This window comes from Crocuta crocuta, unplaced genomic scaffold (genome assembly GCF_008692635.1).
Source record: "Crocuta crocuta isolate KB4526 unplaced genomic scaffold, BGI_CrCroc_1.0 scaffold290, whole genome shotgun sequence".
NCBI classification, from domain to species: domain Eukaryota; kingdom Metazoa; phylum Chordata; class Mammalia; order Carnivora; family Hyaenidae; genus Crocuta; species Crocuta crocuta.
This window is the reverse complement of record NW_027527429.1, coordinates 1,348,195-1,374,058: the sequence shown is the minus strand read 5'-3', so window position 1 is coordinate 1,374,058 and position 25,864 is coordinate 1,348,195. Positions and strand designations below refer to the sequence as shown.

At 56.9% G+C, this 25,864-nt stretch overlaps 1 protein-coding gene across 2 annotated transcripts in view; it reads right to left on the bottom strand.

The window, feature by feature from the left end:
* Window positions 1-110: 110 nt before the first annotated feature.
* Window positions 111-25,864, bottom strand: part of NDUFA10 (NADH:ubiquinone oxidoreductase subunit A10) — a 46,617-nt gene continuing 20,863 nt past the window's right edge. For both annotated transcript variants that reach the window (XM_077757386.1, XM_077757395.1), the window contains 2 exons: window positions 18,585-18,693; window positions 111-514 (listed from right to left, as the gene is read on the bottom strand). In XM_077757386.1, the coding sequence (XP_077613512.1) occupies window positions 446-514; window positions 18,585-18,693 (178 nt within the window). In that variant the 3' untranslated portion in view covers window positions 111-445. The remainder of the gene's footprint in view (window positions 515-18,584; window positions 18,694-25,864) is intronic.

Genomic DNA, 25,864 nt, shown 5'->3' with positions numbered 1-25,864 from the left:
GGCTAAGTGCTCAGGGGCCTCTCTGTCCTCGCCTCCCACTGAAAAAGCTCGCAAACACGTGTGTGCACATACGTGTACATGACGTGTGCAGACATACGATGGAGGCAAACACCAGGGAAGCGGTTTTATTTTTATGTCCTGAAGTCTGAAGGCAGCAGGTACAAAATCTGCACGATACTGAGCACAACACAACTACAAGGGCGAGGGCATCCTAGTGACAGCTGGTCTCTAACAGCAGATTTGTTTTCCGGGTGGTGATTATGGGTCGTTCCCAAAGCGATCAGCTTCCCAGGCCTTCTAAAGGCAAGAGGCTCCCTGCCCTCCCTGCCCCCCACTGGGCCACGTTGGGGTCACCCAGCCCTGCCCCGGATAAGCTGCAGGGACCCCACAAGTGAGGCAGACTGGAAGTGTCCTTGTCACCGTGATGCAGGCCGCGGAGGGTCCGTCACTTCAGCCAGATCCACTTGTCGCCCACGTCCGCGTTGTACCCAGGGCAGTACCTGCGTCCCGGCAGCTGTGGGGGGAAAGCCACGGTCACAGGGTTTGCAGGAACACTGAGCCCCCGGCTCGCCCGCCCGAGGGTGGCTGGCATCCGAGCGTCCTCACGGAACCAGGGGAACCGCGCCAGGCCGGGTCCTGCTCCAAGGGGGCTGCCACGGGCCCCGGCGACAGCTCCCTCCACCTGCACACCCGGGGGCGGCCTCTGGCCTGGCATGATTTGGAAACACGGGGCCCTCAGCCCTCCGCCCTCCACGTGGGCAGGTTACGGAAGCGGACAAAGGAGGGCGGTGACGGCCAGGCCCCGCCTCGTGGGGGGGACGCGGCGGGACCCAGGAGGGTTGTCTGTCGGGGCAGCAGCGGGGCTGGGAGGACGCGGTCTCTCCGCCAGCCCTCCCGTGTACCCAAGGGGAGTCGGGGCAGACAGGGGACCCGCAGGGCAGAGGGACCGGGCCACGCAGTCGCAGGCAGGACCTGCCGCCGGCCCTGAGTGGCCACAGAAGGCAGCACCAGCCGCAGGGGGGCCTTGCGACTGAGCTGCGCGTGGCTTACCCAGACCCGAGGAACATGCCGCGTGGCTCACCCGGACCCGAGGGACACACCGCACAGGCAGGGAGACGCTCAGACACAGCATGTTTTCCAAATTACATAAGTGGGAACAAAACACTGAATTTTCTTTTTCATGTTTTCACATCAACGTGAATAGATTTGTACACACTACACACAAAACTTCCAAATTCTGCACGTAAGTACTAAAGTATAATACAATAAAAAGTACTCAAGTATTATAACACAATAGATCAGGGGCGCCTGGGGGGCTCAGAAGGTTAAGCGTCTGACTCTCGGTTTCGGCTCAGGTCAGGTTGTCACGCTGGGGAGCTGGAGCCTGACGTGCTGCCCGCAGGGGCCTGCCTGGGACTCTCTCCGCCCCTCCTTTGTTCACTCTCACTCCCAAAATAGATAACTTAAAAAAAAAACGTGAAAATACACCAGTCTTTCCTTTATCCCGATCGGCATAAGGCATCGGCCGGCAGCCCCAGCAAGGGGAACCACTGGAGGGCACGTGGGCAGCGCCGTGGGCAGCGCCGGGGAGGCCCTGAACGCCACTCCCAGGCCAGCCAGAGCCCTGACGACGGCCTCTCTCCCAGCTGCCGGAGCCCCAGGTTTGCAGGGCGAGTCTGCAGCCTGCACCGGGGTCTGGCGTCGGGGCGCGGGTGGGAGGGGGGAGCTGGGAGTGGCACGCGGGCAGGGCACTCCAGGAAGCGGCAGGAAGACGTGGGCTCTTACACTCCCTGATTCCGACAAGGACGTGGGTGTAGGGCAGGCAGTGCCCTGGGCGACGGCCACAGGGACTGGCCTCCGCGGGCCTGCAGGGCTCAGCAAGTCCTGGGTAAACAGCGGGGGAGCAGGGGGGGACGGGCCGCGTCCCCGGGGAAGGCGGCCCCCAGCCTGGCTGCAGACACACCGGGAACGGCCCGGGGCACCTCGTGGAGACAGCGCAGGGCGCCCCAAGGCTGGGGCGGAGGCTTCAGGGGCGGGGCCGTGCGGGAGGTCCCCGGGTGGGCCACCACCGCCCAGCAGGCGACCCACTGGGAGCAGGAACAAAGAGAGAGGCCAGGCCGGGGCGCCACCCGGAAACACCCAGACTGCCGCCCGGGCACCACGGCCACGGCAGGAAAGGACAGCGTGCCCGCCAGATGACGGCGTCTCTCGGGGCGCCCACCCTGCGCAGCCGGGGCATGGCGCACGCCCTCAGGGCCCCGGGGTTTCTGAGGTCAAGGTGTCCCTTCGTGCTGGCGGCCGCCACTCAGGCAGTCGCGGCAGGACCTGCTGAGGGTGGGCCGGGCATGTGACAGGTGGCTGTTTTCCTCTTCGCAAACCGAATTTTCAACCGCAGAGCAAATAAGGAGCAGCACGTCCAACCTGCCGAGTGGGCCGGGAGCTGCCAGCTGCGCCCTGGCATCTGCCCCCTGGTGTCTCACCGGCCTCGGGTCCAGACCCTCAGGGTCCGTTTCGGGCACATTTAAGCCGGCAGAGACCCCAGGGAGGGTTTCCGCTCAGAACGCTGCACACTGCGGGGGGGCTAACAAGCTGCTTACGCGTTACCTTGTTTCTGCATCTGCTCATTTACATAAACCTGCAAACGAGACCCCGTTCACGTTGATCACGTGAGGAAACCCCCCCGTGCAGCAGCCCCGCTCAGGAACCGGCACCAGAGACACACGTGCCCGGGCCCGGCCACCCCTCAGCGCATCCCGGGACGAGGGCCACCCCGCGATGACCGGGCCGCGAGCGGGACTACGCTGTGGCGTGGAGCTGCCCGGCGCCTCGCGACTGTGAGCCTCCAGCCTGCGCAGGACCAACGACTGCCTATCCTGCTCGAGCCACTGATGCTCTGGTTTCTGTTCTCTGCTTCTCCCAGCTGAACTTACTCCTGCCCTGGAGCTTTCCCTGGTGCACAGGAAATTATTTTAGAAGAAATCCTGACTACTGGAAGGTAGCCTTCACTCTGCGAAAACAGCCCATGAAGTGTTACGTGTGAAGGGGGGGGCCTGCTGACAGGGCCCCAGGACCGCCGCGTGTGCACGGGGCGGGGGAGGGAGGAAGACGACCAAGGAAATCAGGCTTCGGAGCTCCCTCCGCGTGGCATGTATGAGCGGAGGATAATGCTGCACGCACCGGTCCTCTGAGCTCACAGCCGTGCCGGTGTAACACTTCAGGGAGGCTGTTTCCCCTCCTTCTCCATTTACTATGAAAAATCAAAAAGCTCAGGGGCACCCGGGGCGGAGGGGGCTCAGCTGGTTGAGCGTCTGACTTGATCTCGGCTCAGGCCATGATCTCAAGGTTCATGAGATCAAGCCCCACGTCAGGCCCTGTGCCGAGCGCGCGGATCCTGCTTGGAATTCTGTCCCTGCCCCTCTTCTGCTCATGGGCGCACGTGCTCTCTTTCAGAATAAACATTTAGAAAAATCAAAAAGTGAATTTCCTTAAAAAAACACCCCAGCAAACCACAAACACAGACACAGCCCTCTTTCGGAGAAGCAGCCGAGCTGCCCGGCGCCCCTGTAAACCGGGCAGTGGGGGCCGGCCGCTGGGAAGGCTCAGCTGAGCCGCACGGAGAGGGCACTGACCTCCGGGAGGAGGCGTGAGGGTGGCCTCACCCGCGCTCCCCCTGCGAAGCCCCCCTCGGGGTGTCGAGGAGGCGCGCAGCCTCGCAGCCCTGAGACCCAGGACAAGGGCGTCCGCGGCTCCGCTCTTTCCTCCTCAGGCCCCGTCCTGCTCCCACGGGCACCACCCTGAGCAGCACGTGAGAGACGGGGAAAGACACCGACGTTCGTGTTTGCAAGTTCATTCCCAATTTCCCCAGATTATGTAACTGTGCAAAATCTGCGTGTCAGAGGGTCATTTATAACAGTGCAAACTGTGATATCCCTGAGCCTCCTGGCAAATAGCACACGACAGCTTACCGGACACCCCCCGCCCCCACCCACACATGTACACACACGCACACCCACACACTCACACACGAAGTACACACACGCAGGGGCTGCCGGCACACCACCTCTGGAAGGTACATACAAAAGAAACTTCTTCTTGCGAGGCTGCCTCTTAGGAGCCCGGGGGCCGAGGAAGGAGAGCTGATGCGAACCGCACACTCCTCATACCTTCCGAATCTTCCAGCACACACAGTCCTTTCTTCTCTCTAAAAGAAAGGCTGAGTAACCAGCCCAGGGATAAACAGCTAGAACGTCCACAGAACTAGAATCCGAACTCACGTGTTCTGGCTCGGACTCTGCTCCCACCCACTAGGCCACCAGCCACAACTGCCTCGTGTGCACAGCCCACGGCCGGGTCACCACCAGTGCGGCCAAGCCTGCTCTGTGAGGCTTTGCTGAAGAGAAAGAACCTTCGACGAGCCCCCCTGGGTTTCTGAGCTTCAGTCTGCTCGTAGGAGGGGCTGCTCACTTTAGGGGAAATGAACGGTGAGCAGACAGATGCTGACACAGCAGTCAGAAAGCGCAGAAGACGCTGGCCCAGATTGTGACGCTGCTGCTTACCCGCGGGGGCGATTCTGGGCTTCCACGTGTCCTTGTGAGCTTACACAGGCTGTCGGCCTCGTGCCGGGGACGGCCTACCGCCGGGGCCTGCACACCTCATGCAGCCTGATGACTATTTTCTGGGAAAACAAGGTCTGGCTGGAAGTCGGTCATGCTGCCTGTCTGCACACTGGCTGTGGTGGCTCTCTGCCTGGGGGAGAGGCGGGGTGAGGGGCTGTACGTGCCCATCATAGGGGCTGGGTGAGGGGCTGTACGCGAGAGCCACCAGACCGATCCACACCAGGCGAGGGCCTGCAGCTGCCCCCGGGGGGACTCACCCTATGGCCACGCGCATTTAGAAACCAGACAGACAGGTCAGGGTGGCAGCGTCTGTGGGCACAGAGACAGAGGGGAGGGCCCCGGGCAGGGAAAGAGCCTCACGGAACTGATGCACTGGGTCCGTGGCTAGGCACATCCATGTGTGTCTGACGGGACGCTCCCAGAGGCGGGCAGAGGGCCACCTGAGGGAAAAGCATTTCTAGGGGCCAAGGTGCTCCCCTCGGGTTGTGAGTGACTCCCCACAGCCAGGGCTCGCCGCACACCCAGGTACGGGCTGAGCCAGAAGTCAGGCTACTTGAGACTCACCAAAAAGCTAAGGCATCAAACCCCAAAAGCTGTTCCACTGATTTGCAGTTGCCTCTGGCTGGCAGAGTAAGCACTCTAACACTCTTCAGAGGAATAAAACAGAATCTAGGACTCAAAAACGTAGAACTCACATATACAGAAACCCCTGAAAAGTGTCCACATGTGTGAAGAGGAGAGTGTAACCTGGGGCGCCTGGCGGCTCAGTTGACTATCTGAATCTTGGTTGCGGCTCAGGTTGTGATCTCCTGGTTCGGGAGTTCAAGCCCCGCATCAGGCTCCACGCTGATAGGGCAGAGTCTGCTTGGAATTCTCTCTCCCCCTCTCTCTGACCCTCCCCCACTTGTACACGCGCTCTCTCTTTCTCTCTCAAAGATAATAAACTCAAAAAAAAAAAAAAGGAAAAAAAAGGAAGAAAAGAAAATGAAATGTTACCCAGTAACAAGGGGGAAAATAAATTAGGGGGAAAACACATCAGGCTGATTCAGAGACAAAGAAGATGATGGATTAGGAAATATGACTATTAAAATAGCTATTATAAAAAGTCAATACGCTCAAAGAATTACATGAAAAATGAAGATAATCAGAAAATTAGGAAACATAAGAAACAAATGAAACTTCTGGGTTAAAAAAAAAAAAAAGGAGGATTACTGAAATAAAATCCCACCCGACAGTGTGGTGGTCGCAAGAGCGCGCGGCTCAGATGTCCCCACGGCCCCCGAGGCCGTGTCCCTGTCCGCACCGGGGCTGGTCCGGGCCGGCCTGCTGGTGGGGGACGTGGGACTCTCGCTCGGGCCCCTGGCCAGGCCCGTCCTGCCCCGCTGGCACACCTCGCTCCCCCCGCCTCCTGTCACGGACAGCACGCGGCACGGAGGGCTCAAGGCTCCCTGCACCTCACATCTCTCCCCTTCACCTTCAGGGGAGTCTCCCCAGACGGCTGGACAACGCGTAATCCCATGCTGGCTTCTGTCCCTTGAGGACCCAAACTAACAAGATGGGACCGCTAGCACGTCACCCACGAGAGACCGTCAGCGAGCGGGGAATCAGTGAACCGAAAGTACGGCACAGAGAGGAAAAGACGAAAAACAGACAATCTCAGCGACCTCGGGGTCACCATCAAGTCAGATGACATCTGTGTACCGAGTCCCCGGTACACCTGGGGCAATAATGCCTAAGCGCGCCCACGAATGCTACAGATGCTCCACATGCTCACGCCCAGGACACCAGGGAGCCCGGGCGGGACAAGCAGACCAGCACCGAGGGCCCTCGGGACGAAGGCGTTGGGAAGTGGTGATAAAGGCAGAGAGCTAGAGGGCACAGGGCCACAGGCAGGCATGACTTCATGCCCGTCCACGGAAGCCGTGTGGCCGGGATCCACGGGATGTCATCGTGTCGGGGAAGAGCGCCAGCCCAGAGCTCTACACCGAGCGCCCACACCGGTGAAAGTGAAACTGAGGCAGGCATATCGTTTTTCTCGAGCAAGAGCTCACAGGACCCGGAAGAGCTAGCGACGGAGGCGACTCAGGCCGCCAGGAGGCAGCGCCCCGGAGGCTGGAGCCACAGGGGGGAGGGGGGGCAGGGGTGGCGCGGCAGGTCACGAAGAAACTCTAACTTCTTCCAAAGAGAGCGGAGCGTCGGCAGCTAAGATGCCAACAGGTCACAAGGCTGAGAGCGCGGGTGAAGCGAGAGGCGGGAGAGGGGCCGGCAGAGGCCGGAGGAGCGGGGCGGCGGTCGCTCACGGGAGGCGCCTGTGTCCACGGGGGCTGGAGGGCCGGGCCGGGCCGCTCGCGGGCAGACGGCGGCGAGGGACAGGCGCCTGCCAGGGAGGCCCAGAGCTGTTGTTAACGGTGAGACAGAGGTGTAGCCGATGAGTCCACAGCGGAAATAGAACAGAAGCACAGACAGCTATCAACCAAGCCAAAAGCAGCGGGAAGAGAGAAGGATGTGACTGTCACTTGAAACAGGGTTGACGCGTCCCCAGCAAGAAGGGACCTTGCCTCTCCACAGCTTCCCTGCACGGCCCTCTCCGGGTCAGGCTCCGGCTCCTGCGGCCCCGCTCACCACCCGCCCAGCGCTGCTGGGTCACCGGCCCCGGGAAGGAGGAGCAGCGGCCCCGGGAAGGAGGAGCTGCGGCCCTGCTCTGCAAGAAGACAGGAGCGCTGGTCCTCAGGGCGCAGAGCCACCCAGCCTCCCGCACAGGCACTTCCCTGAGGGCGCAGCTGACGACTGGCCGGCCAGGCCTGGGCCTCATCTCCCCTCCTTGCTCTTCAGGAAGCCCCCTGACCCCCAGCCACTCTTCCTCCCCGCCCCGCCCACAGCCTCTCCTGGTACTCATCTCAAAGTGACGCCCAGGGCAGTCTCTGCCTACTTATCGATGCCAGCGGAGGGGCACCAAGTCCCACCACCGGCACCGCCTCCCATGCCCCCGACGCCGTAAGGGGCAGGTGGGCACTGTCCCGACTCGAGAAGACGTTAAATGACCTGCCAGAGGACCGGGCGGCAAACAGCAGGCAGGAAGCACCACACGGGGCGTTAGCCGAGTTCCACAGCAAGTCCCGCCCGCGGCCGACTCTGCAAAGTGATGTAACAGCGCGGTCTCTCTCGACCACATGCCACCTTTGCTGGTTTTACCGAATTCCATTCATTCCCTCCGATTCTGTTTCTATGCCAGTCCGTGCGTGTCACACTGTGTCACTCAAGCTTCTAGGCGCCTGGGCGCTGTCAGGGCACAGTCCCCGGTCCACGCGGCCTCTCCCGCCTCCTCCCCTGTGTCCCGCAGTCCCGTCGGCGGCCCCGGCCCTCAGGGTCTCGGCAGAGTTCTCCCGGAGAACTAGACACGGGGAGGGCTCCGCGTCTGAGCCTTTGTTGTATTAGCGTCAGGAGCGAGCTTTTTAAAGAGGATCAAATGACGCCCTGCCTGTATCGGACCTGCTTCGCCCCTCGGGGGACAGGACATGGCTGTTGTCGGCGATGATGGGCTCTGCTCTGCCCAGATGCCCTCGCGGCTCGGTAAGTCCGCAGTGACCCAGGGATCCCCACATCAACTTCTGGAACCCATTATTACGCAGAAACGCTAACGGACTCTAAGGATTTTTCATTAATTCTAAAGGGAAGCACTGCAGAAATTTAGTAAGGTCACTTCTTTGAAATGTAATTTCCCTGATTTTCCATTACTGCTAGGCGTAAATCACATATAAGAACTCTGAAATCAACCCCCCCCACCCAATTCTTATCAAAGCCAGTTTTCAGAAGCTGCCCTTTGTGAACAAGTGCCCTCTATCTTGAGCTCAAACACTGCAGCCGGTCACGAATGCTTCCACACTCAGCTGCCGAACCTGCCGCTGGGAATCACAGAATCACAGACTTTAAACTCAGGTGAGCAGTGGATGGGAAAGCCCCGAACTCGAGCACTAGCTTAAATACCCAGAAACAGTATTCTTTCTAGAAACTCTACTACAACAGCATCGATCGGGCCCACGGCCAAGTCCGGGCACCCGTGGTTCATCAGGCTGTGTGCTGAGGCATCTCCCGGTGACCCGCCCACGCGCAGAGCCCCGTGCCACGTGACGACCTGAAGCTTCGCTCAAAGCACCTGGTGAAAAGCCCGCCTCACGCTGACACTCTTCCCCGGGGCCACATGCTGCCCTCCACACGGGATCTAAGCAGCGGGGCACACGGCCGTGACTCTCAGGGACGCGCTGTCCAGGGAGCGTGCCTGCTGGTGCACATGCAGTGCATATCTCCGCGTGTCTTCCACCCCGACGAGCGAAGGGCAGACTGAAGATTGCTCTCGCGCTCAACCAAACAAACATCTAATGGAGACTCTGCATTTGTACCAGATTAAGTTCCACCCGAGGTTTACGCGGCGAGAGGAGACGTGCAACTACTATGCGCCCGCACCTCTCTCCCTGAGCACGTTCACGTGAGTGTAGAACAAGGCTCCTGTCCACTGCACATCTTCATCAGAGAGAATCTCTCAGGAGCAAGGGCCCACGGCATTAGCATACCCGAGTTATTAACCATCTCTGCTCTAAAAACTGGTAATTTGGTACCGAAATGAAGACAACTCGAGACAGCAGAGAAATAAAAATAGCAGGAGGAAGAAGACTGTTGTCCTAGTAACTGCCTTGGACACAAGCGGATCTGTGGAGGGAGTGCCTTATCTTAATAGCATCTGGCCTCCCTAAATTGAAAAGACACTGAATCGGTAAAGTGGAAACCAATTCACAGCTTGTCTGCCCGAAGGAAGGGCTGCGTGGAAATAAAGTGACCCAATACTGTGTCTGAAAAATGACTTTCAAAGGTGAGCAGGCTGCTACGCACGCATCGGCACCCTCAGCGCCCCATCTCCCCGCGAGCNGGGGGGGGGGGGGGGGGGCAGGTGAACAGAAAACTTGGAGGAATATCCTTGGATTCCAGGCACGCGTGCCCCTCTGCCAACATCAGTTCGGGAGAAAGCGAAAGCCCCCCAGGCAGGCACCTGGGGGATGACGGAGGGTCTGAAAGGACCGGACTCCAGCCAGACCAGCAACAGAGCTGAGCAATCACCGAGGTCACGGGGTCGACAAAACCAAACCGAAAATAGAAACGCCCATTCGTGCGAAATCTCAGGTCTGTCTTCGTTAGTCTGCACTCAAGGTCACTGACTCGGTGAAGCAGGAAATGCTTGCGCACGCACCTCCGGCACCCACGCCGACGGCCCCCGGGGGTCGCTGTGCCTGCAGGGCTGGCTGAGGTGGGACGCAGCCCAGGCATATCCTCAGGGAAACCTGCGCCCCAGTCGCAGAGACCTCTGTGCCGGGCGTGCACTTGCCAGTGGGGTAAGAACGGCCCTTCCTGCGGCGGCAGCACGGGCCCGCCCACAGCTCCCGGCCGGCAGCCCTGCCTCTCGGCTCTGTCCCGTCCCGGGACTCCCTGCCCCAGGACCCTGAGCCTCCACCCCAGCCACCCCTCAGGGCCCCTCTCCTCCTCACTGCTGACCACCAGGAGGGTGCCACCGGCCTCCGGGAATCCGGCCCCTGCCGCGTACCTGCTGTCCACCAACAGAAGGCACTCGCCGGCCAGGACGGCGGCTTCGGAACCATCACCCGTCCTGGACGCCTCTCCTTAGGAGGGGGCCGCCTGAGCCCATCTCCGAGCCCCGCCTTTCCCCATCTCTGAATCTAATTCCCGATCTCTGTCACCTCAGGGTTGCTCACAGACCACGGCCCACAGCTCAGCACAGACACAAGTCCTTTCTGCCTCTTCTCCCTTTCCCCGCGCCTCCCCCCTGGCAGGTCTCTCCTGGGCAAGTGGCTGACCGCGGGGAGTCTATCCGCCGGGTCTTGGAAGTGGTGCCGGAGGCTCCCCCACAGGGCGCTGCTCCTGCAGGGGCTGGGGCCTGCCCGTCTCTCCACCCGGCTCAGGGGCGGCCTCACCTGCCCGGCGGGCCCGGGGCCCCTTCTGCCCCCGCAGCCCCGCCACGCGCTGTGCCCGCCCTCCCGCACCTTCTCCCTCACTTCCTACTGGCTCTTGCCCTTTTGCTACACACAGACTGAGGTCTCAGCCTTTCTAGGCAAAACAAGCCAGCAAATATGGGAAGGCCTACTGCCACCACTCTGCCCAAACTCTCAGTCGAGGTCCAGAGGCCCGCACGCCCCCCAACCTTCCCACGGCGCTGACACAGGACACAGGCGCCGTGCTCTCGGCCTCCGGGGCCGGGCCGGGGGCTCCTGCGCCCCTCCTCCTCCTGCGGCAGCTCCTGCCGGCCCCAGGCCGCGGGCCCACACGTTGCAGGGAAGGGGCAGCTCCTCCGGGGGCCACGGTACTTCTGCGCCACCCACCCCCCCCCCGGGGAACAGGTCAGTGGTCAGCTATGCCGATGGTACCTGTCGCTGCAACTGCAGGCTTTAATCAAACGGTATGAAAACGGGTGAGTCTGAGCCTAAGGAGGAGAACCAGGTGGAAACGCTTTGGCTGAGCTGCTGAGCTGCAGCGTGGGGGCAGGTGCAGGAGCGAGGCTGGGGCGAGCCTGCATCCCCAGGGGCGGCCTCGCTCCCACGGGCTACTGCTAAGGGCGGCCTGACGGACAGGCAGTTACACGAGAGCGCTGTCCCAGCGCGCAGAGAGAGGGACAGGTGTCCTCGGTGTCCCACTGGCCCTGGAAAGTTCTCTGGCAAGACACCCTTTCTGGGTTCGTTCAGCTAATCAGTGAACTCAGTTAACACATGATCCACAAACAGGTGTGCCCGAGGCCCTACCCAGAAACCTGCTGTCCAAACCAGCAGCTGCGTGTCCCAGACGCCCGTGACCCCGGCCCAGCTGCAGTCACGGCCGATCCGCTTCAGAGCAGGACTCTGAAGTCCCAGTGTCGTCGCTACCTGCACCCAGCGCCACACCCACTACACGCCCAGGAGAAGCGCAGTGAGACAAACACCATGTCTGCCTCTGCCAAGGTGCCCACCCCGCGGCCCGGCCCTCCCCTGACCACACCCTCAGTGTCCACAGCAACACTGCTGGTGAAGACAATTGCTCACCATTATTTACATTCCACCTGCATTTAATCTGTCACTGCTGTTTGTACACCCAGTGCGGAGCCCAGCACGGCCTTGAACTCATGACCCTGAGATCAAGACCTGAGCTGGGATCGGGAGTCAGACTCTTAACTGGCAGAGCCCCCAGGCGTCCAAACCTACCAGTGCTTTAATGTCAGGCAACTGAAATTCCTTTGTAAACATCAGCGTCCCTCTAAACATCCCACGATTCCTACTCAGTGGCCGGACGTGAGTGTACGGTGTGCATGGTGACTCTCCGGAAGGGCGGTGCGCACCTGCGTGGCCTCAGCCAGGGTCCAGGCCGACACCAGCAGGGATGAGGCCGCTTTACGGTCCGTGATGTGATGGAACTGGCGCTTCACCCCTGTAGGCTCTCCCCCCAAAACACAAACACAGGCTAATCCTGAGAAAAACAGGAGACAAAAGTCCAACTGAGGGGCGTCCTCCACGACACCCGGCCAGGCCTCCATGAACCGTCACAGGGCCTGACGGAAATCTGACACACAGTCACGGCCAAATGGAGTTTTGGGAGACATGGCGACTTACTGTCACGTGGTGTCCTAGACAGGATCCCGGGCCAGGGGCACGGCACTCGGGAAAGCTGGGGAAACTAAGGAAGGAACGGACTGCGGTGCCGGGGCGTGTGAGCGCAGCCGACAGCACGGGAAGCGGGGTGGGGCGTGAGAACCCCCGTGTCTTCACGACGCTTCTGTAAACCTAAAACTGTGCTAAAAAATGTAGTTACTTTTTAAAATGCTTAAAAATTTTTAAAATTAACTAAAACTTTCAGCATTTCTAAACATTCAATTACAATTGTAAGTCCGGGGCGCCTGGGGGCTCAATCACTTGAACAGCCGACTTCAGCTCAGGTCATGATCTCGAGGTTCACGAGTTCAAGTCCTTTGTCGGGCTCTGTGCTGACAGCTTGGAGCCTGGAGCTGCTTCGGATCCTGTGTCTCCCTCTCTCTCTGCCCCTCCCCTGCTTGCACTGTCTCTTTCTCTTGCTCTCGAAAGTAACTGTTAAGAAAAAACATTACAACCGCAAGTCCAATATAGTAGATTCTATTAATGTTCACAAATTAAATAACACACAAAACACAGTGACGATAAAAAACTGCCAGATACCTCGACCACGTCTTTGGTTACAACGGCGAACGCGTCCAGCTCTGGTGGACCTGCGAGGACGACACGCCCTCCTGAGCCACCGGGGAGACGGGCTACGTGGGGGAAACACCGGTGCAGAGGCCCCGGGGTGCAGAGGCCCCGGGGTGCGGAGGCCCCAGGGTGCGGACGCGCCAGGGCGGGGAGGCTCCAGGTACCAGGAGGACAGCAGAGAAGGCGAGCTGCCTGGTCCACACGCCTCTCCCAGGGCGCGCCCACTTTCACAGGTAGCTGCTGGGAACCTGAGGGGACCAGGGGAGGGGACAGTGGACAAAGAATCGTGGGTCGGGACGGGACCCACCACAGAGCCAGGGCCCCACGGACGGAACGTGCTCTCATCAGTACGGGCAAAGGGAAAACACACCAGACCACACACACCTAACTGCAGTGTCAACTGAGGTGTCTGGGTGGGCTCGGGGGCTTGGCCATAATTTCAGGATGTGGCGCCTGTGTCCTCTCGAGGGTCAGGTAACACCACCAGAGCCTCGAGTATCTTTAATGACGGGAATGTAAAGAAAAAACAAGGCACACCAAAAAACAAGGCTAAATGGCCAAAAACGAAAGGGCAGGAAGAACCAGGCAGTGTAGATGGATCTAGGACAGGCCCAGGTAGTATAGCTATCCAATAACTTTGTGATTAATGTGTTCAAGAGATCAGATAACAAAGTGATTTCAGCAAGTAACTTGAAATTATAAAAAATGGAAATTCTAGAGTCAAGAAGGACCGTGATTAAAATTAAGAACACAAACAGGAAACGCAGGTTTAGAGGCGGATTAGATGAGTAACTTGAAAAGATGAGTAACTTGGCAGGCGGACAAGAGGCTCAGGGAGTGAGCAGAGGCCACACGGAAGATGTACTCGCAAGTCTTTCCAGAGAACGTGAGGGGCCACAAAGCACAGACCAAAGTGGAGACGTGCGTGGTGGGGACGGCAGGACGCCGCTCACATGCTGGTCGGCCCGGGAGGCACAGAGACCGCGGCCGTGGGAGCCCAGCTTTGCTCTGTGAGAACCCACGAGGTGAGGTGAGGAGGACGGAGGCCGCGGGGCTGCTGTGCGCACCCGGGAGGAGAGGTAAGCACAGGCACATGGGCGTGCCCGGGGGTCCTGGGAGCGCCCCCCCCGGGAGCCCCCCCGTGCCAGGGAAGGGAGTGCACAGGACAGGAGGAAGCACTCGCTCACAGTGCGGCACTAACCAGCACGGGAGGAAGATGACAGAATTAAGACAGTGACAATCTGGTAACCGTCCTGCTAACGACCAAGCCACTAAAATCAGTGGATGCTAGAGCCACGGGTGGAAGTCTGATTAGGAAATGGACGTTTACAAAGTTTCAAAGTCCTTTCCCTGAAAACATAAGTCACAAGGACTAAGAGACTGACAGTGAGGAGCCCCCCATCTCTGCCAAGTGAGCAAACTCGACATAGGCGGCGAGGAGACCCCCGGGGACCCTGTGCCGTCTGAGAAGACGGGACGAGTTCTGTGATGCCCCTGCAAGAAGACGCACCACTGAAGCCCGTCCTGGGGACACAGCAAACAAAACCAGACGGAGGGCAGGCCAAAAACACCTCCTGTGACCTTCCACGGGCCCGGGGAAGCCGGAGGCACGGCCAGGTTCCCGCACGAGTCGCATGCAGGCCGCTACCCCGCGCCGGTCCTTCTGCTCAGGAGAGCACCACTGGGACGACGGGTCACCTCGAGGGGGGTCTGGGTCAAGGCGGGAGCGCGGGAGCGCCGCTTGCTGGTGTGGACGGCTGCACGGCGCCTGTGAAGGAGGGCGTCCTCGTTTGCAAGAATTGCACGTTGAAGCCACGGTTCTCTCCTTCGGCGGGTTCCTGCGCCCCGTTTCAGAAGCCCCGTCCCGTAGGCCGGGCGTGGGGCCCGAGAACCTGCAGCGCCGGCGACGCTGGGGCGGGGACCACACCGAGAGCCTCCGCGCAAAGTGTCCGCAGCTCAGGCAGCGCCGTGTGGAAACTGAAACGCTGGTTCAGTGCAAGGTACCTTCTACTCCTGTTTTTCTGTAAGTTCGACATATTCCAAAATCAAAGAGGAGATAAAATGAAGATCATAAAGGTGGTTTTAAACTTAGAGAGAGGACTGTCTGTCGGCCACGACTCTTCAGGCAGGACCGGGGCGTGGAGCGAGAGCACGGAGAGCAGGGCCCCGGCCACAGACCAGTGACCGCAGGGTCGCCGAGCCTGACAACACACGGGCGAGTGAGCAGGGACACGGGGTCGAAAGCAACACGAAAGCCAAGAGTCGGGCAAATGGAGGAAAAGCCATAAGACCCCCGTTCCGGAACCAGACATGTAGTTCATCGTGGCGTTCAGTCAGTCAGGGACAAATGTTTAATTACCAGGCTGGCTACTAACAACGAAGAGAGTGAGAGCCGGGAAGCAAACAGGGAGGAAATGGAATGCGAACAAAACAAACCCTTAATCCGAAAGGCAGCAAGAAAGGAAAAAACAGCGAGAACAGGTAAGAAACACACAAAAGCCAAAGTAAGAGGCGCTCCCTGGACACGAGCGCCCGGCAGCGGCACGGAACGTGAGCAGGTGAACAGTCCCGCGCGGGGACCACACGAGCGTGAAGCACACACGTTTCCAGGGTGCACGGCGCCCGCTGGAGACACCAGCACGAGGCAAAGCTGTGGGTGTGCACAGACCACAACCAGAGGGGAGGTGGCAGCGCCGGCGGCGGGCAGCCCCGCACACGCGAGACACGGACCCCAGGCCTCGCAGACATGACGACACGCCCACGGCGGCACACCAGCACGGAGGACAGCGACGCAAGCTGCCGTGACACGCGTCACCTCGGGACACCAGCAGGACGCCACACAGGGCGTGGGAGGGAACACTCTCCCCCTGGACCAAACGTCACCCGACTGACCAAATGCCGAGCCAAAGAGTAAGGCTCAGTCACATCCAAGGATTGGGATGGTAGAAAGTACATTTTAGATTACAGTGGAATTAAGCCAAAAATCAGGAACAGAAAGAGAAAGATCCCAACTGCTTTTAAATGATCCAGTGTAACTCAAATGAGTTATTGTTCTACACAGAAGTCAGATTAAAATAAGAAAACATTCTGAGTTGGATGACAAGGAAAACCCAACATCGAGACTTAAAGGATCAAGTTAGGGCAGCTGCGGAGGGCACTGTGTCCCGGTTTCCACGTATCTGTTCAAGAGCAAGACAGGCTGAAAAATCAGCGATCCATCTACTCACTGTAAGAAGTTTGAAAAATAGCAAACGAAAGAGAAAAAACCAGTGAATCAGACTGTGTAACAGATGATACCAAACAAACCGTTCCTTGGATGCCACGCTCCTTCCAAGAGCAAAGGAAGAGGGAGACACAGACTAGCCACAGGGCTGAGGGCGGGGAGGCGGCCACCCTCCAGCCCACCAGAGTTTGAAGCATGAAAGAGAACATTTTAAACAACTTCGCAGCAAGGAATTAGAAAATTTAAATGAAAGGGGGGAATTCTGTGATAAATACAACTTTCAAAATCGAACCCAAGGGGCACCTGGGTGGCTCAGTCGGTTAAGCGTCCGACTTCGGCTCAGGTCATGATCTCACAGTTCATGGGTTCGAGCCCCGCGTCGGGCTCTGTGCTGACAGCTCGGAGCCTGAAGGTGCTTCAGATTCTGTGTCTCCGTCTCTCTCTGACCCTCCCCTGCTCACACACTCTCTCTCTCTCAGAAATAAATAAAACATTTTTAAAAAATGTTATAAAAAAAATTGAACCCAAGAAGGGACAAGATACTGAATATTCCGTATCAATCAAAGAAACGAAAGGCAAAATTGAGAATTTTCCGACAGAGCCCTGCCAGTCAACCACCCACATGCTGAAGGAGGCCGTGAGGTGCATCTTCTGAAGCTTGCAGGGAATAAAACCTGAAGGTCCTGCCTCAACTCTGTCCGCCGGACGCTGACAACATGCCCCACGTGAGGACGGTCATCAGGAGAAAGCTACAACCTCTCAGGAACATGGGGACAAAAGTCCTACATTAGGACTGAGTTAGGTTCAGCTCCAGAAGAGGGTAATATACACAAAAGTGGGAATGACTCCGCTCAATCAATATCTCGCAGTTTGGGTTTGAGTTCGAGTCGGGCTCTGTGGTGACAGCTCAGAGCCTGAAACCTGCTTCAGATTCTGTGTCTCCCTCTCTCTCTGCCCCTCCCCTGCTCATGCTCTCTCAATGATAAACATTTAAAAAAAATTTTTTTTAATTTAAAAAGTCAGATCATCAAAAGTAACACACATTACAGGCATATTATCAGTAAATCAACACGCTCATATAATCAGATGAATTTTTTTTAATTTAAAAGGCAAAAATCTCTCGCTGGATAATGTAAGATCTGTTTTTAAATCTCCTGGGCTGCACCCGCACCGCGTTCCAGCCTGCAGCCAGGGGCAAGGACCAGCACACGACACCAGGGAGACGGTGGGCACCCTCGGGGCTCCGGTGGGGGATGAGGCTCCTCGGAAGCCGGAGGGTGCGTGTCCCGGGGTCTGCAAGGGTCCCGGGCAGGGGGAGCCAGCGGCGGGGCCGAGGAGTGGGGCCGTGTTTTGCACGCACACATGCAGGCCTGGCATCACGGGAGAGGACCCAGGGCGACAGAGAGGAAGCCACAGCACCAATCTGAGTGTCGTGGTGGCTGCTTGGAAGGTGGGAGTCCTGAGGACACAGGACAAAATGGGCGGCGCGGGCACCGGGCTCGCGGGAGCCACCAGCAGATGCAGGCCCTCCACCTGGGTGAGAGCCACGACAGAGGTGGCAGGGAGGGGCCAGCCCAGCCCCCAGTCCCCAGGGCCCCAGAGCCACACGTACTTGGGTGCCCCAATGCTCAGAAGAGATGTGCAAACATACTAAGTGTGGGCACTGCAGGCTGACAGCCGCGTGGTTTCATGTACTTCCCTAATTTTCCACATTGAATAAACTCACTTTCAAAAGAACCAGAGGAACTTAGAGAAAACGCCAAGTAGCCCAAGGAAGACAGTGAGCAACGGGATATACTCGGACACCCAATCGGCGCTCCAAGCAACGTGCAGGAATTGTGATGCAAAATATTTAACATTTCAACTGATGTAAGTGCAGGCTGCTCTGCTTTGTGACCAAATTTAAATACAATCATTTCACACACGTGCCAGTAACAAACCCAGCAACAATGGGTGTAGACAAGACCCTGCTCTTCCTCTTGTTCTGACATCCGGACCCCCAGAGGAGGCCCCCTCACCCTCTGGCGTCTAGGACACAACTTGTAAGTGTCCTCTAGGCTCATGGGATTTTGTCTGAAATGACTCTCCAAACCATCCCGAAAACAAGTGACTCACTAAGAAGGGAGGAAAGCAGGTAAGATCGATGACCCTGGTGGAGCCCCGAGCTCGGCCTCAAGCCCGCCCCGCAGGGCTCCTGCAGACACGCCTCCCTCCACAGTGCGTCCCACAGTGAGAGCGTAGACAGAGGCTACAGCGCAGACGACGTCCCCGCATCAGGAGAGCTTGCTGACCCGGAAGGCTCCCCGCCCATGGCCAGGCTGTCCCAGGAGCCTCACTGGCTGTGGACGGGGTGGGGTGGGGGGGAGAATCACTTCAGGGGAAAGGAAGCTCTTTCACTAAAACCAACACTCAAAAAACAACAGCCACTTTTTGGAGAAGTGACCTTGGTACGGTCGTGGGGGCCCACAGCCAGCTCCCCGGGCTTCGAAATCTCACCTCTGTGAATTTCTGGAAGGTGCGGTCACTCTGGTGAGCTCCGATGGTGACTTCTGGGAGATAGATGGGAATGGTTGTGTAATTCAGCACCTCCAGCTTATTCTGAACCCTACAAAACAAGACAGAGATCACGCTAAACCATACAACAACGAAACAAGCCACAAGGCGTTTTAAAACACCTGTATTAAAATAGTCGTACCGCACACGGAGGCCGCGCACCCCAGGCAGTCCTCTGGACGCACGTGCACCTCAAAGAGCAGGTGGTCTGTGTGCGGCTGCTCTTCTGAAATGGCCTCAAGAAGCCAAGCAAGAGTCTTCCAAAAGCCGCAGCGGCCACGGAGGAGGCCTTTCGGGAAAGGCTGAGGTGTGGGGGACGGAACACAGGAGCCACAGAGTGCTTTACACACAGGGACTGCCCGAAGAGAAAACCAAACCCAACGCCACCTATACCAGTGCCGCGCACAGTGTGCCCCATTACAAGTGTGAGCAGCTAACGAACCCTGAGGGACAGGCGGCATGCGAGTCCCGTCCCTCTAAATTTGCCACGAGGCGGCCTGCCACTCGGCCTCAAGGGCGCCAGCGCAGCAAGGCCACGGGCAAGTCCGGAGCACGTGGCGGGAGCTGCACGCAGGACGGCCAGGTGCACACTCACCTGTTAAATAAAGGTCTAACGCTCCCTGTTTCACTAGTTTATTTTCTGAAAATGTTTACACTGGGTTATAACTGCTTATCTCAAATTAAATTTCATCTGCATCTGACCACTATCCTTGAAGGTGAAAAGCATTTGGGGGTTTTTACAAAGAAACACTAAATAAAGTCTCCTTTCTGAAGGGCTCAAATCAAGGAAATAATTACCCTGAGTGACCACTTTCCCATCGAGTTATAATAGCAGAAGTCGTTTCTGTCTCTAACGGCCCACATGGAAGTTCTCTAAATGCATCTGTCTTCCCACTACTTTGTGATCAAGAGTCCAAACCCATGTAAACTCCAGGCCTGGGCCCCTGGTGGCCGGGACACACCACCTCCGTCAGAACCACCTGATCCGAACCCTAGCTCTGAGCCCAGCAGCCCCGTGGCACTCGGCACCGAGGGCCACACGCCCCAACAACGTGCGGCAGGCTGGACGCGGATGGCAGGAAAAGGCAGCTCCTCGATGTCACCGCTACCAACTGTGTCACTCAGACATGGACTAATAATGATCCAGTAACAAACAGGACCCAAGGCAACGCCACCAGGGTGACGTATTCCTAAGTATATTTATGCAACGTCCACTGACTGTGCAAGTGGCCACGAGGCCACTCGCAGGAGAGCTGTCTTCCCTGTCCCAGGAGCTGCTCACAGTGCGTCCAACCCGTGCAGATGATGCCCAAGTCCACAGCACCTTCCTTTCCACACACGTGGAGTTACTTATTATTTTATAAGGATAACTTTTTAAAGCGATCTCACAATAAACAATCCACACTAAAAATGAAATTAGTACTTTTATGCTAACAGATATCAAGGTGGAGTTTGATTTGGTTTTCTCAGGAGTTTAAAAAACCTACAACATTTGGAAAAACTGGAAAGATGGTCTCGGCCCGGGAGCTGGCCCGCAGTGCCCAGAGCGAGGGCGCCATCTAGGCTCCACAGCGCTGGATGACAGCTCACACAGAACCCCCCAGAATGGTGTCTCCTTAAATAAACATGCTGCCAACTGTTTTTGATCATTAAAAAAAATGTCCGCTGCCACTGCTGTTATTGAGACGTGACTCAACTGCTGTCCGTTTGTCACCATGAGACTAAACGGAGCCTGTCACGAAGGCCTACAGTGTCACATCTCCACCAAACGCCAGGAGTCGTAACCTGCAATCAACTACAAACTTACTAGAGATGGAAGAGAAGTGAGGGACGGGAAGCCTCTTATGACCCAGGGAGCAAAGAGCGGAGACCGAAAACATTCTGTTCACAGAGCACTTAGTGTAACTGAGGAGAATTCAAACATTGGCTAATGTGTCCTCTCGCGTCAGGAGCCGGAGTGCCCGAGCCTGGTTTACTCACAGCACAAGGGGCTACGCCACACGCTCCACAGGGTGAGGAAGGAAACGACAAGGAACGAACAGCAGATGGTGTCTTATGACTCAACCTGATTCCTGATCAACAGAATGTCTACCCTTGCTCCTAAAACATACCCAAAGTGTGCCGGCTAGCTCACCCCGATCTGCAGAGCTCTGTCCCAACACTTCCTTCTGACACCAAAGCCGTACCCCACAGACTCTTAGCTGAAAGTCCCTATGAGGACCTTCTCAGGAGCCCCAGGAAACAGAAGTCTCCATGAGGAAGCAAACTGGGGGGGCGGGAAGGCCCGGGATCCAGGGGAGCAGAGCCCCACGCACAGGGAGCGGGGCCTGGTGGCCAGGGTCTCGGGCACGGGGATGAGAGCAGCCCAGGCGGGGGCTGGGAGTTACGGATTATGCACAGAACACAGAGGGCGGCCAAGGTGAAAAGTATAGCGGCTGTCTCTCAGCACAGGCACACGCAGTCCTAACTGAACACGGGCCTCCGTAGCTGGCGCGGAACAAAAACGATCTAAACCAACAATCTGGTCAGGTTCCAGACGAAGTGGGTATGACTGGTAAGTGGCATGTTTATGGTATTTATCTCAGAAAATTGGTCATAATTCTCACTGGAGTCCCCTAGATTAAGAAATGATACTCCAGTGAAAACAGTTAGCATGTACCCTGTGATGAGCTATCTGGGTGGCAGGGGCAGGTGATAAACTGGGAGAAGACAGGCTGTTTAGAGTAAAATAATCTGAAACAGGTAACTGAGTGCTATGGCCTGTAACCGTGAAGGGAATTACCGAACCTTCTCTGCTCCAATCACAACATAACTAAGTAGCCACTAAAATTATGATCTGAACACATCAATTTTAGACAGTCTAGATCAAATTAACACACATTCCAGATAATGTTTAGGGAGTGACACTGTGGGGGCGCCTGGGGGGCTCAGTCAGTTAAGCATCTGACTCTTGATTTCGGCTCAGGTCACAGTCTCACGATTCAGGGACCGATCCCCGCATCGGGCTCTGTGCTGACAGCGTGGAGCCTGCTTAGGATTCTCTTTCTGTCTCTCCTCTGCTCATGCTGCCTCAAAATAAGAAAATGACGTCAGAAAGAAAATGACACTGTTATCAGTGGAACAAGTCAAAAGGCCCTAGCATATCACCGCCTCGGTGGGCGGGAGGGCACCGGGACTCACGTGGTTTCTACGTCCGTGTCCCACAGCAGCTAAAGCTGACTAGAATCGCATGGAAATTTGTAAACTAACAACTTACCTGTTAAAGTTTAAAGTTAAGAGAAAGTATTCAGGGGGAAAAGGTGACCACAGCCAGGCTTAGAAGAGAGCTAGGACCTTTAGATAATTACAGGGCTGGTGGGGCGGACAGACTCAGCAAGACGCAGAACTCATTAGGACTCTGAATGGATTCTCAGAAACAGAATGTGGATTCCTGACCAGACAAAGATAAGCCACTGAAGGATTCTGAGTGCAGGGAAAGCAAGGTCGTGGTGACATCTCTATGAAATTCACCCATGGGCGTGTGCATGCGGGACAAGCAGTGGCAAGAAACAACCACAGCGGGAAGATCAAGAATGAGGGATCGAACCACAAAGTGGCAGAAGTCATGGAAGAAAAGGGCAGGGAGAGAAACCACTGGAGACAAACACGTGGACCATAACGTGTCACTGAGGGTGGGGGTGGCGTGAGGGAGCCGGCCAGGAAAGGAGGGCCCAACAGAAGCCAGCTGCAGGGGTGAGGCCCCGCAGGATCCGGGCCTGCCCCACGGAGAGGAGGGAGGGCGGCAGGGTCTGTGCACACGACCGCGGCAGGGTCACATCGGCCCGTCCACGCCACTGTCAGCACCGGTGGCGGGTCAGCGCTCCTGTGAAATGAGGGGGTACGAAGCAGGAGGGCCGTGGAATATCGGGAAATGTTTCTGGACACCTCCTGGGTGCACTGCTCACACCAACTGCGATTCAGGCTCACCCTCGAGGCCTCAGACCCACAGGGAGACGCTACAGTGCAGCCGAAAGGACACTGTGTTTTCATCAAGGCCCCGAATGCAACCTCATTTACGTAACTTTGCAAAAACACCTACATATAGAAGCACCTTGACAAAAAAAAATTAACCAGAGTTTTCAAACACAGGGACTTCCAGTTTTCTAGCCCCAACAAGTAAAGAGCTTGAAAGTCACCACTCTCATCCGTATAACAAATTCCCCTGAAAATCAACCACCTGTCCTGGAAGAAGACTAACAGTACACAGTGGGGGGAGGGGGGCGAGCAGTGCACCCGGACAGTGGGGAGCAGAGGCGAGCACCCCGCTGAGGTCCCTGCACCACCCACGCACCCTCGTGGCTGCACATTGCCACCCCTTGGCAGCAGGCAGAGCCACAGGCAGAGAAGCCATGGGGACGTGGACGGACTGCCTGGTCTGATGTCTCCAGAACATTCCGGTCACATCCTGCTCACGCTCGACCGGAGCATGAATCCACACAGAAAACACTGCTGAGCATATAAAAGGCCTTCACCGATGTGAAGAGCAGAAGCCGTGTGTGTTCTGGGCTCACAGGTACAGGTAAAGCAGAGGCAGGCTGCCAGCACAGAGCATGTGTAAGATCTGAGGTCGAGCGCCCAGCCCTCTGCCCCAGGAGACCAAGGAAAAGATGACTGAAGCCTTTAAGGAAGCAGATTTAAAGAGAATCATAAAAACTAGAACAGAAATCAGACTAAAAACAGACAACAAAGAAATTCAAGAAAACAAAGAACTGGTTCTTTAAAAAGATCAAGAAATATGAAGAGAAAATTCAGAAACGACAAATAAACATGCAATAAAAATATAAATTGTTTGAAATTCAGCGTTCATAAATTGCAAAATAAAGCAAACGCTTTTTTTTTTTGGTATTAAGATCACAAGTGTTTGCTGTCTGTAACATCAAGCCACAAGGTCTGTCCAGGACTCTAGGGAGATGGTCAAGCGTGCAGCCTGGCTTGTGTTTTTACTTTGCATTTATTTTAAATTTTTTTTTATTTATTTCTGAGAGAGAGACAGCACGAATGGGGGATGGTCAGAGAGAGAGGGAGACACAGAATCTGAAACAGGCTCCAGGCTCTCAGCTAGCTGTCAGCACAGAGCCCGATGCGGGGCTCAAACCCACGAACTGTGAGATCATGACATGAGCCGAAGTCAGGCACTTAACCAACTGAGCCACCCAGGCGCCCCATGGCTTGTGTTTTTAAGTCATAAGCTATGTTCACAGGACCTCACCCAGTTCTTCTGCCTTCACACCCCATGTGGAACAAACACACGTGCAGTGTGCTCTCTGATTATGAACAGGATGGGATCAAGATAACCCAAAAGATCAAAATTAAACAAACGGGATCAAGATAACCCAAAAGATCAAATTAAATGAGTGGATTATGGCAGCATCTCAGGAACTGACCAACTTTTCTTGTAAAGGCCAGACAGTAAGTATTTCAGACTCTGACAGCTTCAAAGAGTTTCTATCCCATAAACCAGTCTTTTCTCACGATCCTTTAAAAATTTAAGAATGATTCTTAGCAGCTGAGGGCTGGATTTGGCCCACAGGCCAGAGTTTGCCAACTGCGGATTTGAATCTCCATCAATGGGTTCAAACAGCATCCTTAAGCAGCCATTAAGAAATCAAACTTTGAAGTTTTTATTAAGATAGGGACATGCTTATAATGTTAAAATCTAGAATACAAAAAGTACATACAAGGTAACTTCTATTTAGAAATACATGAGTTCACATGCTTACAGCCTCCCATCCACGGTCAGGACCACACACTTACAGCCCGCTGTCCGAGATCAGGGTCACACACTTACAGCCTCCCATCCACAGTCAGGACCACATGCTTACATCCCGCTGTCCAAGGTCAGGGTCACATGCTTACAGCCCGCCGTCCGAGGTCAGGGTCACATGCTTACAGCCTCCTGTCCTTAGTCAGGGTCACACGCTTACAGCCTCCTGTCCACGGTCAGGACCACACACAGCCGGCCGGCCGAGGTCAGGGTTACATGCTTACAGCCCGCCGTCCACGGTCAGGAATCGCAGGTGATCCTGGACTTGGGCTTCCTTCCTCTCTGTGGTGAGCAGTGTGGCTCCCACCCTCAACCCACTGGAGCCGATGGTCATTTCCGTGTTCTCCACCCGCCTCACCCAGGTCGAAGTTCCCACCACGACCCTCAGGCACTTCTGTACGTTCTCGGCTCTCCTGCCCTCTCTCCCACTCACCCCAAACCCCGAGCCTGTCAGAATCAGGGTCCTGGAGCCCAGGGGCGGCCGCGGCAGCTGGGAAGGGCCTCTCTCCGCTCGCCGTCAGGCCCGCTGCCCGCCAGCCGCACCCAGCACGCTTCGCCCAGGTCCTCCCAGCCTTGCCCCCCACACCGAGGCCCAGACACCATCTCCTCCCTCCTCAAACCTCCAATGTGCCCCCCTCCCGGCACTCAGGGCTGCTGGCCCACTTCCAACTTCACTATGAAGCCGGGGCGACCGTCAGAGAACCTCCACGTGCCCAGGGCACGTCCCCACTCACCCTGTGCCCCTGCGCCCCGTGAGGAGCACGGGCCTCACCTTCTGCGGCCACTCCCAGCCCCCGCCCTGGGAGCCTCCTTCCATGTCCGTGTCAGCCCCACCTCCACGACCACGGGATCTTTCCCGTGAGCTATTTTTTCCACCTGAAGCACAAAACAAAAAATTCTCCAAAACCATTAAAAATGAGGAAAACTTCAGGTCTTACTTGTAATAACTAAGTAGCTTCAGAACGAGACACTGTGCCGTCTCAAGCACAGGATGATGGCAACTCTCCACGCGTGCTGACGCTGGGGAAACCGCGGCCCAGCCAACGACCCAGCGCGCACGGGGAGGTCTGGCGCTCCGGCCCAGCTCTGCGACAGTGAGAGCAATGGGCAGACTGGGCACCGGGGCAGGACGGAGGTTGTACGTGGGCTCAACACTGCGACCGGCACTCCCCAGAAGGGGTGTGGCCCTGCCACTGTGTGTGCCCAGCGGGCCACGGCCAGGCCAGGGCTGAGCCCCAGCACAGCTCGCCCTGGGGACTAAACGGGGAAGTCAGTAACATGCGGTCCCCGCCCCGTTATGGAGGGCAGCCGCTGACCCTCACAGGACACTTCCACCTGCTGGGGTCAGATTTGCCTTCCTGCCCGAGACGTTTCTGAGAGAAGCCAGGTCATGTGCACGTGGAGCGTCTTCCGCTGTCAT